General features: G+C 34.6%; 3 protein-coding genes across 3 annotated transcripts; 1 reads left to right on the forward strand and 2 right to left on the reverse strand.

Annotated features, from left to right (window-relative positions):
* The first annotated feature begins 4497 nt into the window (after positions 1-4497).
* LOC129580518 (uncharacterized) lies at positions 4498-6580 on the forward strand. The gene is made up of 4 exons (XM_055471002.1): positions 4498-4612; positions 4719-5528; positions 5635-5778; positions 5861-6580. Exons 1-4 carry the CDS (start codon positions 4607-4609, stop codon positions 6068-6070), a joined length of 1170 nt encoding a protein of 389 aa, XP_055326977.1. The 5' UTR covers positions 4498-4606; the 3' UTR covers positions 6071-6580.
* Positions 6169-8742, reverse strand: LOC129580517 (uncharacterized). Its single transcript, XM_055471001.1, has 2 exons — positions 8614-8742; positions 6169-8547 (listed from the first exon to the last, which is right to left on the reverse strand). Exon 2 carries the CDS (start codon positions 8542-8544, stop codon positions 6991-6993), a length of 1554 nt encoding a protein of 517 aa, XP_055326976.1. The 5' UTR covers positions 8545-8547; positions 8614-8742; the 3' UTR covers positions 6169-6990.
* Positions 8743-9365: 623 nt separating this feature from the next.
* Positions 9366-11400, reverse strand: LOC129580514 (28S ribosomal protein S30, mitochondrial). The gene is made up of 4 exons (XM_055470998.1): positions 10934-11400; positions 10680-10858; positions 10509-10610; positions 9366-10399 (listed from the first exon to the last, which is right to left on the reverse strand). The coding sequence occupies exons 1-4, from the start codon at positions 11398-11400 to the stop codon at positions 9462-9464; spliced, it is 1686 nt and encodes a 561-aa protein (XP_055326973.1). The 3' UTR covers positions 9366-9461.
* Between the last annotated feature and the right edge of the window lie 63 nt (positions 11401-11463).

An 11463-nucleotide genomic window follows, 5' to 3' on the forward strand; every position in this document is an offset into this window, starting at 1 on the left:
CGCTTGTGGAACAATTGTAGAACTATTCCTTTCAAATCCCTGTTGGAACAGGATTTTTTCCAGTGCATCATCTATATCTACGATAAATTTTCCGTTACCACGAGATATTATACAATTTTCCTTAACATTCAATTCAGCAGCAAGCTCTCTTATGTTATTAGCAGACTTTTTTTCAGAAGCAAATACATCAAAACCATTTTCCCGAACAATAGCTCTATTATGGGCATTCTTTATATTCAGAAATTTTTTAAATTCAGAAGCAAATTCATCTAAACATCTATATTTGAAAAAAACAGTTGAAGCAGCCCAACAATCAGCTAGTTCAGATTTTTTATATGCTGAAGTAAAATATAGAGGCTGCTTTGCAGCGTTATATACTGATTGAGTGAAGTCAGTGCAATCGTCTGTGAATAATTCATAACGTACATCTATTTTCCCTAAACGTCTATCGTTTGCATATTCAAATGCTCTTTTATATTCTTCCTCTTCACTCAGATTAATTGTTTTTTTAACAAGATATTTTTTCTTATCTCTTTTCTTCAACTGCTGTAAACGCAAAACATTTTTTTTCTCTATCTCACTTTCTATCTTTCCTTTTCCATCAATACATTTTGTTCCACCTTCTGCAGCATACTTTCCAAAGAATGTTTCTGTCTTGATTTTTCCGTCATCATCTTCTAGACTTACAAAAAAATGACCTGCAGAATATATTATGTTACCTTTATCTAAAACAACGTTCCGATGATATATATTTAGTTTATATCTTGATTATGAAATAAAGTACATTTTTTCTAATAATTCTCCTTTTTTTCGTCTGGTTATTCTAGATCGGTGATATTATTACTTACTTTTTTGATATGGTGATGTGACAGAGGTGATTGTAATGCTACTGACTCTTTCAGCAATTTGAACACAACTGAATCACACGCGTCTATGTCGACCTAATTTATTCGCGGTCCTAGCGACGCCAGCACTATGGAAAGTATTGTGGATTTCCGTTCAAAAATGACATCCTCAGATCAAAGTTGAAACAAACACTATGTGATAAAAAAGATATTATTATATAGAAATAAATAGATAGATATATCAATAAATCGAAAAATATGATATCGGTTTTTTATTAGGGCAATTTATATCCCGATTTTGCAGCTGAAACACTGATCCCAAGTTTTCGCAAGCCATCAAAGATATACATGTTTCGCTCTTGGTGTCACTCTTTTTATCTTTAATACAATGCCTGTTGCGTTTCTTACTTGTTGCTAATGACGTTTCGCGTAGAAAGAACGAGAACATGCTCAAATACGATCTTGAATTTCATAACAAATTACAATTATTTTTTTTTCCTTGTGATTCATTTCCAATTACTTCAATAATTTCTTTTAGATTCACAAAATTAGTTTATTCAAAAGAGGACATAAAAAATAGAACATAGAATTAAGATCTTTCTCTCTTTGATTTTTGCTTCATTTTTATCTTTGCATTGTATAAATTGGAGTCTTATATGATGTAATTCCCCTGATTCTCCTGAGCCGGGCCGATTTTGCCATGGTTTTCCGGAACCAATCGGTGGTATTTAATGTCTTTTCATGAATACCATCATCCCTTGTAATGTAATTGTCTCTTTGCTAAAGACGCACCATGGACGGAATTTATACCGTATTGGGTCTTTGACCAGCATGTTCACAGCTCGCTGTGAGCACATATTGGTATAAGTGTAGGCTTCGTAATAACCCGAGTAGCAAATTTCCCCTTTTTCTCGGTTGCAAATGGGTTACTATAACTTAAATACAACTCCAAAGATGTTGCAAGCCGATCTTTGTAACGTTACAATAACCGTATTGTAAGCTGTTTAGCCGCGAGACGGGGCTTATTTGTAACAAATTGGTTATAATTCGGTTATAATTCGATTTTAGTTATGTTATTATATCGTTGCAATAGCCATGCTCATAAATCGCATACTGTCATATAACCAAAGAAAGTTTCAATAAAGTTACTATCGAGTTTCAATTAGAATGTTCATTCTTCAATTCATTCCTTTCAATGGCATCATCATTTATCTCTATCTTTGCCAAATTCAACTTGAAAAATATTTAATCGCTGGGCAATTACATATATATGTGTGAGAATGAAAATATTTTGCCGATTTTGAACATTTTCAAAATCGAAATTTTACAACGAATGTCATTTTGTCGTCAATAGTGGCCACGATAGGCTCTTAAAATTCACGCGCCCTTCAAAAAATGCAATTTTGAGAAAAAATGTGCAAAATATTTTTTTTCAATTTTTTTTATTTTTTCGTTTAACTATCTCAAACCATTTCAAATACGATTTATAATGTCAAAATTATAATAATTAGCTAAAACGCAATGTTGAAAATGCATAAATATATGATAAATTCGATTTTATTTTCGAAAGAACAAGCGCATCGATGCGCAAAAAATTCCAAACAGCAGTAAATATGGAGATTTTTACTGCCATTGTTACTAAAACTCAAATGTAACTCAAATAGAACCTTGGAATTGTTGTAACAATACTGCTACATTGTAGTAATGTTGCAGGAACTTCTTAGCTTCCATCTAGACTTTCATCATATAAAACACGTTGCAAAAACATTTCGGCAACATATTTACAACTTGTGTTATTCAAGTTGCATTTCAGTTTTTGAAATGTTGTATAAACGTAAGAGTAACAAATAAAATTCTATTTTGCGTTTCAATGTCAAACAATATTTTGAATGCCAGCATATTTTTGAACAATTCTCTACGTTTTTTTCATAATTTCCATTCTTTTTGATTTTATCCCACGACAGTTTCAATGAAATTGGTCTGTTTTTGTTTTGTTTTCCATGATTTTATTTTATTGCCACAGAATTTTGATTAGGCGATGTATTCCTTACGGAAAGAATTCTAATGACAGCCAAATTTTATTTCTTTATGCAACGTATCTACATTCAATATGTTTAGTTGAAGTAACCTTACTGTAACCTCTATATAACATGAATGTAACTTAATTATAACTTGAATTACGTTATAGTAACAAGAAAGATAGTAATGAAGTAGTTTCAACACAAGTTGTTTTTTTTTGTGATTTCTCTGTTTTTATTGTAATGATTGGTTTTGGATTGGATGAAATCCACCAACGCGAAACGTTTAACGTTCTCAACGTTTTCGAAACTCATTAGCTTGGCAAATTCTTCAACAGGAATTGCATTCTTGGACCAAATGTATGAATGTTTGACAAGGTGAAATGCACTGACGTATCATGGTTACGTATGTAACCAAATCGTAGTTGCAGCAACGTTACAATAAAGTTTTGAGATTATGAGTTATCTGGCAACCAGTTGGTAAATTTGTTAAAATATTTCTCCTTTTCTGCAACTTAAAAATAACTTTTCTATAACTTATATATAACAAAGCGGATGCCTTGTTACCTAAAAACCACATTGCAACTGTTCTATAACATATTTTGTTGCGAATAACTAAATTGAAACCGATTTATAACAAATTTTGGTTGCAAGCCTGAGATTTTTGCTACTCGGGAAATAAATAAATAAAAAGAGGATTTTAAATGGCCAAATTTAACCTTTTTTTGATTTTGCACGATGTCTTTTATTGTTCGGGAACAAAGCAACATATTCTCGAATTTACGACGAAGACACTTGAAAGTGAGGCATGTATTTTTTCTAAGTTCCACTATAAAAGTGCATGGATATAAGAAATTCAATTTCAAATTTCTCTTCTGCGCCTACGTTTTTACCTGGAAAGTTCTGTGTTAGCTAATTTTCGAAAAAGAAATTTGTTCATAATAATCAAAGTCTGTATTGAAGAGCTGTTACCGCATAGTACGAACTTAGTCATCGTTCATGACATTTTTGCGATGTTTTGATGTGCATAAAAGTACAGACTGCATACCATAACTATGGGTAAGTTCTGTCATTAAGCGATTTAATTCAAAAAATATAGATAGTAAAGAGCAATTCATTCGCCTGATTTACGCAAATCAATCGAAAATATCATCAGAATGTAAAATGGAAAGTCATAACGAAATTCCAAAGTTTGATACCACTTTATGAAAAAAATCCACAACAACAGTAAATACACAGTCAAGTTTAATGGTAACTTCTCAACTTATGTGCCTTTTCGCTCTGAATATACATCAACAAAATTCCAAATGCATCCAGTCTTTCTATTTTCATTTGTGTTTGTGTTTGTGCTTGTGCTCTGTCAAAATATTATCGCTCTCCAAATTCCCGGCGACAGCAAATGTTGCAATGTATGGATAACAGAACACACTCCGATGAATAAACATGAACAGTTTTTTTCAATTAACTTTGCCTCTTATTACATCATCAAATATTCGCATCTCGACCGATTCTCGGGCGAAATCGAAATGTGTTTGTGTGTGTTGGCGCAAAACTAATATTTGGACAGATTTTTATAAATCACACTAACGCGAGTGATCCTCCATTTAAGTTTTCAGTCGACTCGTTGACACAGTTAGTCACGTTCCTTATTCACTCCATTCATCTGTTTCAATTTGATCGAATTCAAAGTGTTTGTTGCGGTGAATCCAAGGTAGCGTTGTGCGCATTTGTTATTTTTGATTTATGAAAGTAAATTTTGTTGGAGAAAAAAACAGTGCAATTTACAAATACTTTATTGTTTAGTTCAGTAAATTAATTTAAAGTTGATTTGCACGTGTATGTGCTTACTTTTCAGGCAACAATGATCGAAGCACTGAAAAGACATTTGGCGAGCCGAAAGATTGCGCCGATCCTCAAAAAATTAGAGGAAAAGAATGAAGACAATTCCGAGAAAGCATTGAAGTTCTTATGTGTCTTGGACTATGTCACGGAACAAAATGGATTTTACAAACAAATGGATGATCACCCAAAATTGTTGCAACAGTTGATGAGCTTCAATTCATACGAGTCATTCAAGTACTATCACTATCATCTCAACAAAAATGTGTCGAAAGTCATCGGAAATCGCATTTTGCGTTGCAAATTTTGCGATTTGATTGGGCCGTATGCAATCATTTTAAGCCATACTGCCATCAGCCACAACGTCCACCTTGGGATCAAAAAGTGCGCATATTGCAATCGCATGGATCTTTTGGATCATCCATTGGACACGTGTTACAGCAATTACTTGACAAAGTATGCCATCGATGAAAAGAACGTTGCAAATTCATCGGAATTCTTCGTCATGTTGAAGGAAATTTCGACAAAGCTCGGCGTGCTGATCACCCGTACCGATGCCTTCGGAGGTATTGGTAAATCGAAAAAAGAGTACGTGACTTGCAAAATCCCAGGATTCCCAAATACCTGCACCGTTTTTACAGTACCTCGCGCAACTAAGAAAAAAGTCAAAGATAATAACTTGAATATTATGTTCAAGTCTATGGTTGAAAACATGTACGGTGGAAATGGATTATCGCGGCTGCTCGACAATGAGCCCGATGAAATCAAAGACGAGAACAATGAAGAGAACTGTGAAGCTGATGACGCAATCGATCCATTGAATCCGGTAAATTTTCATGTTCATTACCATTATCATTTTTACTAAATAGAAAAGCAAGTTATTTTGAATTCGAAGAAACAAAATAATCGCAATTGATTTTGTCATTTCAAAGATACACAATGAACGTGATCCATCCCCGCCGATCAATCGTCAAGTCGATGAAACCAACAATACTGATGCTTCTGCTAATGATGATGAAAGCACGTTTTCCAATCGTGCACTGGCAACATCAAATTCTGCTCTGGAAGAACACTTGGTAAGTGTTGCTTACATGAAAAAGAATCCCATTTTGTGGAATAAGATCTTAAGATTGAATGAATTTTTCGTTTCACTTTTAGCAAGATTCTCCTTCGCATGGTGAACCTGGTGCAAACGGTAAAGAAATTGATGTAAAAACCGAAACAGATGCAACAGACCAATCGCCAGTTTTCGAGTCAGTGTTCTACCAAGGCTTGGAGCACTGTTTGAAAAAATGTCCACCCGAAAAACGTGCAAAGTATGAATCGCAGCTGCTAAAAGAAATCATCGATTTGACAAAGAACGATTGAAACCAGACTGGAATGTTTTCATCAACTACTGCATCGTGACATCATCATTTATTTGCAAGTTTCCAAAGAGTTTAAAAGCAAAAAAAAACAATATTGTATTTGTATGTGATTTGAATCAATTTTATTGTTTAAGTATCACAAATTTCATCAATATTATATATGAACATTCATTTTTTCGAACACTTTAATAGGCTAAAACTACTTAAGTTTCATCAAAATATTTTATGTTCTATGAAAAATCGGTCAAAACTCAATTCTTTTTAACATTAATAACCGAATTGGTCAACACATTTGGAATCACTTGTTAGTTATCATTACTGTATTTCACATTGTTTTTAAAGAAAATTCCAAAATCAATTTAATAATTTAATTCTAATCACATTGTCCATAAACAAAATTCTAAACGCAATTCATAACTTTGCCGAAGCCGATCCAAACCTCAACATTTGATTATACCATTTGTTCGAATAATAAACAAAAATGTTTTATTGACATTGTTACCAACAGAAATTCATTGAGTTTCCTTATTATGACTCCTCTGAGATTGTTTATATTAACATAATTATGACAAACGCGGATCAATGGTGAACAAGCGAGTAAATGCAATCGTGTCACAACATGTCTCAACAAGATGTGTTCTGAAAGTGGCATATAACTTTGGTTTCATCGTGTCCAATTTCCATTCCAATTAGTTTGTTTGGGTTTGTAAATGGCAATAAAATCATACTGTTTAATTTGAACCAAAATTACAATACGCTAGTTGTTTCAATTTCAGTAAGAGATGCTCAATATTTGTGAGTTGTCCAAAACGATTGCTTAAAATGAACAAACGTAGTTTCGTGTTCGCTATCCCGTGAGACCACACATTTGAACAGAAGTGTTTCTTCACTTGCTAGATCTATCACTGCATTTATCACGTTTCACTTTTTAAAATTGTCAAACCGTCTGACCAATATTTTGATGCCCTTACTGGTAAAAAAATATTTCAGCGAAATTCGATGCTCTTTTTTGCCATCCGATGTCAATGTTTCCGACAGTGTAGCGTTGAAAAATGATTCAAAATCATGTGTAATTCTTTGTTCTACTTTTTTGCTTGTGATTCCAAGTAATACTCGCGACATTTGTTCCAATTTCAAGCGATATGACGGTAAGACTATTTTATTTTCATCACCCTTATCTATCAATCTTTCAATATATTTGGCCATGTGTGTCTTATATTGATTCATTTGAGTGTAAACATTTTTAAATTCCCTTCTAGCATTTTCAAACATTTTCCCTTTAACTTGAGACTTTAGTTTTCCCTCGAAATACTCTTCTAGAACATGATATTGATCATTTTTCTTTTTTATCAGTGCTTTTAGCTTTTTAATTTTTTTCTTCATTGATTTGTCTTTTTTTCTCGTTGTTGTCTCTTCCACTTTCACTTGATATTTAGCCAGTTTAGCATTAGCTCTTTGTAGATCCTTATCAAGCTTCTTTTTGAATAATTTCTTCTTCTCTCTGACTTTTGCTTTGAATTTCACATTGGCATCGCATTTGTACTGTGCAATTTTATTTGCAAGTAGCTCTCCAACTTTGAAAAGTCTAATGTCATACTGCTCTTTAATTTTAACTTTTACCAAATTAAACATATTCTCCATTCGTAAATTGTAAATGAAAATTCTATTGATTTTAGAGGCTAGAATATCTTGTTGATTCATTATTTTCTGCAAAGCATCATCGATGTCGATGAAAAATGCTTTGTCTGAGATCGGTATAATGCATTCTTCACCAATGTTCAATTTCGCAGCAAGCTTGCTGTTGTTCGAAGTATGAATTTTTTCAAATCTAGACACAAATTTATCCAGGCAACCATATGCGGTGAGAACTTTTCCACCCGCCAAACTTGAAATCAGTTCTTTCGTTCTGTACACTGAGGAAAAGTAGAGAGGCAGCCCTGCAGCATTATAAACTGATTGAACGAAGTCAGCACAATCAGAAAGTCCCAAGACATATCTATTCTGTGCTATTTTCCCTTCACTTTTGCTTTCTGCATATTCAACAGCGTTGCTATATTGCACTTCAGTCAGATTAATTGTCTTTGTATCAAGATACTTTTGATTGTTTCTTATCTCGAATTTTTGTAAACACAATACAAATTCTTCCTCTTTGTCACTTTCTATCTTTTCGCGACCGAATATTGCTTTTATTGGACCACCGCCTTTAGGATACTTTCCAAAGTACCGACGTTCGCCATTTCTTTCAAGGCTAATGAAAAAGTGACCAGTTATTGACTTCTCCACTTTAGTATAACCATTATTTACAACAGCCGCCCGATGATGAATATTCAATTTGTATGTTGACACTTGTGATGGCGTTGATTCTGTAACAGCGCCTAGTGTTTCCTCCTGGATGGGTTGAATTCGAATCGAAACAATTGGAACAACAGCACTGGTAACACAACAACTGGTACTACTGGAACAACAGCAGCCCATATTCTGTATGTAACGAAACAATTTCACACAATTTGCACTTCGTTCGCAAAATTTTCTGTGTATGCTTACCGAATCCACAGATATGTTGATAGATTGAGATTAGTAATTGCAGTTGATATCCAAATTGATATTTGTTCTCAAGGAAGTAAAACTTGAGGTAAGCAGTATCCAAAACTAACGCAGTCGAATATGCGAAAAACTCAGTATTGAGGTAGACAAAATAAACTGCGTCACATTCGTTATTGTCGTGCGGAATACCAGACGAATGAATGATCACACCGATACTATGATGAGTCAATAAAAAATTAGTAAGTAGTCAGGCATACAAGTTGTGAAGTGGAATTATTATTTTATTTGTTTTCTTTCCTAAGCTATCATTTTATCATTTGTTTTGTTGATAAGAGTTTGACAATTGCAAAAATATAACAGATAAAAAAAATTCACAGATAAAAGAGCCTAATGCTGTAAAATAAAAACCACTTACATTCGAAATATAACAAAATATCCGCATAGCATCCTATTACTACGTTTTACCATGCAAACGTTTTGAGTGCACAAGCACATTCGATACGTGAACAGATAACAAGTGGTTTTTATTCTATAGCAGTCAACTGGAATTCAAAGCAAGAAAAACGAATTAAGCTGTCTAGCCTCTCTGTGTGTTTCTGTGAAAATTGGACGATGATTTGTAAATACGAGGGAAATAGATTGGCTAACTTTATCTTTTAATCAAACCTTCTTCTTGGCTCTTCTTAATGTTCTTTCTTTTTCATGTCCAATTAGATTTCCCCATTGAAGTGCTTCAACAAAAACTCTTCCAATAAATTTTTCCTATTATTTTTATTTCATCATTCATAAAATGTGTGTGAATTGTAGTTTAACTAAATTTATACAAATTAACCAAAAGAAAAACCATTCTATGGCCAGTACTTCGCTCTCCATTTGTTCTTCTTGTCGTGATATCCACCGATACGTTCATTTCTAGGTATGTACAATGGATGATAGTCGTCCAATCGTCGATCCCATGGATCTTGATTGAGTTCGAAGAATCGTCGGCGTGCATCAATCGGCCGTGTATCGAATTTGATCTTGTAAATCCATTCCCACAAATATACCTCTGGCACAAGATCTTTGCGATGTCTCGGTTTTCCGGACATTAAATGCTTGTAATTTTGTTCCAAGAACGCACGACGTTCAACATGGTCGATATCAGCGATTGTTTGCTCATCGGTTCCCAAGTATGGTTTCATATCGTAATTGCGTTCTTTCGGCTCGGTCAAATAAAACTGAATGAGATAACGTAACACTTCATCGTTGAAACCAATCACTTTGCCATTTTCATCGATCTCTTCGAATAGTTTCAATTCCTCTGTTCCCCAGCACTTGTTTGCACGACGATTACGATCGAAATGAACGGTTTCGAACACGGTTGTGTTCAGTTGATAAACATAGAATGACCAATTTTGTCCATCAGTAATGATTGTTTGTGTGGTCAATGGATACGTCAGCTCGTTGAACGTCGAAAATCCTTGATAATATGCCTGACCAATGAGCCATCCGAAACTGTTCAAAATGGCTTGAGCTTTCAATGCGTTTTGCTGATCGACTGGATCGATTTCGTTGTAGGCTATTTTATATTTGTGCCGATTGTGATAGCACAATTGGCCGAATTCATGCTCACTCCCTGGCCAAAAACCAGGAATCGTTCTAACGTGTTGATAAACACGTCGATATCCCAAACCTTGAGGATCGCATCGTGATTTTGGTATTTCTTCAACGTCAAAAGCCTCACTTTCAAGATCGTCGATGACTGGCTCCAATGGCAAACGATTTCTCACCGACAATATTGGCTTGCCTGGGGGAAAAGATTTTTTTCAAATTTTAACAAGAACCAAATTCCATTTCATTGAATGTTCTTGATTTATTCTTTGATATTGAATGAATTTTGTTCGCTTCTTACTCACCAGCATATTGGAATGGCCTATCGACTGGTTCATTCTTTTCTTCATCCGTCAATGGTGTCTTTCGTTCAATCCAAATCTTCTTATCTTCTGGTGGTTCGATTCCTATGAAGTTTTCATTGAAAATTTTAGAAAAATCATCGAAATGAACATTGAAGTATATTCTTGAATTACCTCCAACCATCCAAAATGCTTCGTGTCTGGGTTCAATATCGACTTCGGACTCCTCCAAATGCGGTGCAATAGAGTATAGACTCTTAATAATGATGCGATTCAAATCTTTGCAAATTTGTGCGGTTCTCAAACGTGTTTTTTCCTCGTCCGATAGTTTCACGTTAGATTCGTACTCGCGTCTTGATTGAAGTGGAACAAATAATCCATATTAAAAGCTTCAATTGGTTATATCACGGACATAGACAATTCATTACCTGAAACCTTGATATTGAAACGAAATGGCTTCGATGATCTGCTCACGAATGCTATTCACCAGACCGTCAACTTTTTCCGCTGAGCTCTTGAACCAACCACTTGGCAGCCCGTTTTCGTATTGTGTTCGTGTCCAATGTTGAAAATATGGGAAACAATTGTAATGGTATTCATCGTTCACAAGCGGCGTGGTGCGTAGACCCCAATAAGCTGGCATATTCACTTTGATCAACTTTTCTTCGATGGTCAAACAGTTTTTGACTTGTTCATGCCATGCCAACTTCTGTCGTTCAGCTACCGCTGCTTTTGATTGATCCACAATCGGTGGATATTCAACTTTCACTGAATCTTCGCCACTTTGAACGACTGCATTTTGAGCGGCACAGTATCTTCTTAGAATGGAAATGGCCGGCCTTAAATGAGGTGCCAAATGTGTGTTAAGTTTGGTGCTAAACAGTGATAGAGCCATTTTTTGGCCGATCTATTCACATTGCCTAGTTTTTTTTTGAGGTTATGTTTTGACAGGAGATAA

This window comes from Sitodiplosis mosellana, unplaced genomic scaffold (assembly GCF_009176505.1).
Source record: "Sitodiplosis mosellana isolate CC-2019 unplaced genomic scaffold, AAFC_SMos_1.0 Smas_scaffold_1, whole genome shotgun sequence".
Taxonomy (NCBI): domain Eukaryota; kingdom Metazoa; phylum Arthropoda; class Insecta; order Diptera; family Cecidomyiidae; genus Sitodiplosis; species Sitodiplosis mosellana.

What these genes read in the sequence shown, in the direction of transcription:
- LOC129580518 (XM_055471002.1), top strand. An exon ending in CAATCGATCCATTGAATCCG is followed by an intron (nt 5,529 to 5,634) that starts GTAAATTTTCAT and finishes GTCATTTCAAAG; the next exon opens with ATACACAATGAACGTGATCC. An exon ending in CTGCTCTGGAAGAACACTTG is followed by an intron (nt 5,779 to 5,860) that starts GTAAGTGTTGCT and finishes TTTCACTTTTAG; the next exon opens with CAAGATTCTCCTTCGCATGG.
- LOC129580517 (XM_055471001.1), bottom strand. Translation starts at nt 8,544, where the DNA reads ATGGGCTGCTGTTGTTCCAGTAGTACCAGTTGTTGTGTTACCAGTGCT.
- LOC129580514 (XM_055470998.1), bottom strand. Translation starts at nt 11,400, where the DNA reads ATGGCTCTATCACTGTTTAGCACCAAACTTAACACACATTTGGCACCT. An exon ending in TTTCAATATCAAGGTTTCAG is followed by an intron (nt 10,859 to 10,933) that starts GTAATGAATTGT and finishes ACTTCAATCAAG; the next exon opens with ACGCGAGTACGAATCTAACG. An exon ending in TAGGCCATTCCAATATGCTG is followed by an intron (nt 10,400 to 10,508) that starts GTGAGTAAGAAG and finishes CTTTTCCCCCAG; the next exon opens with GCAAGCCAATATTGTCGGTG.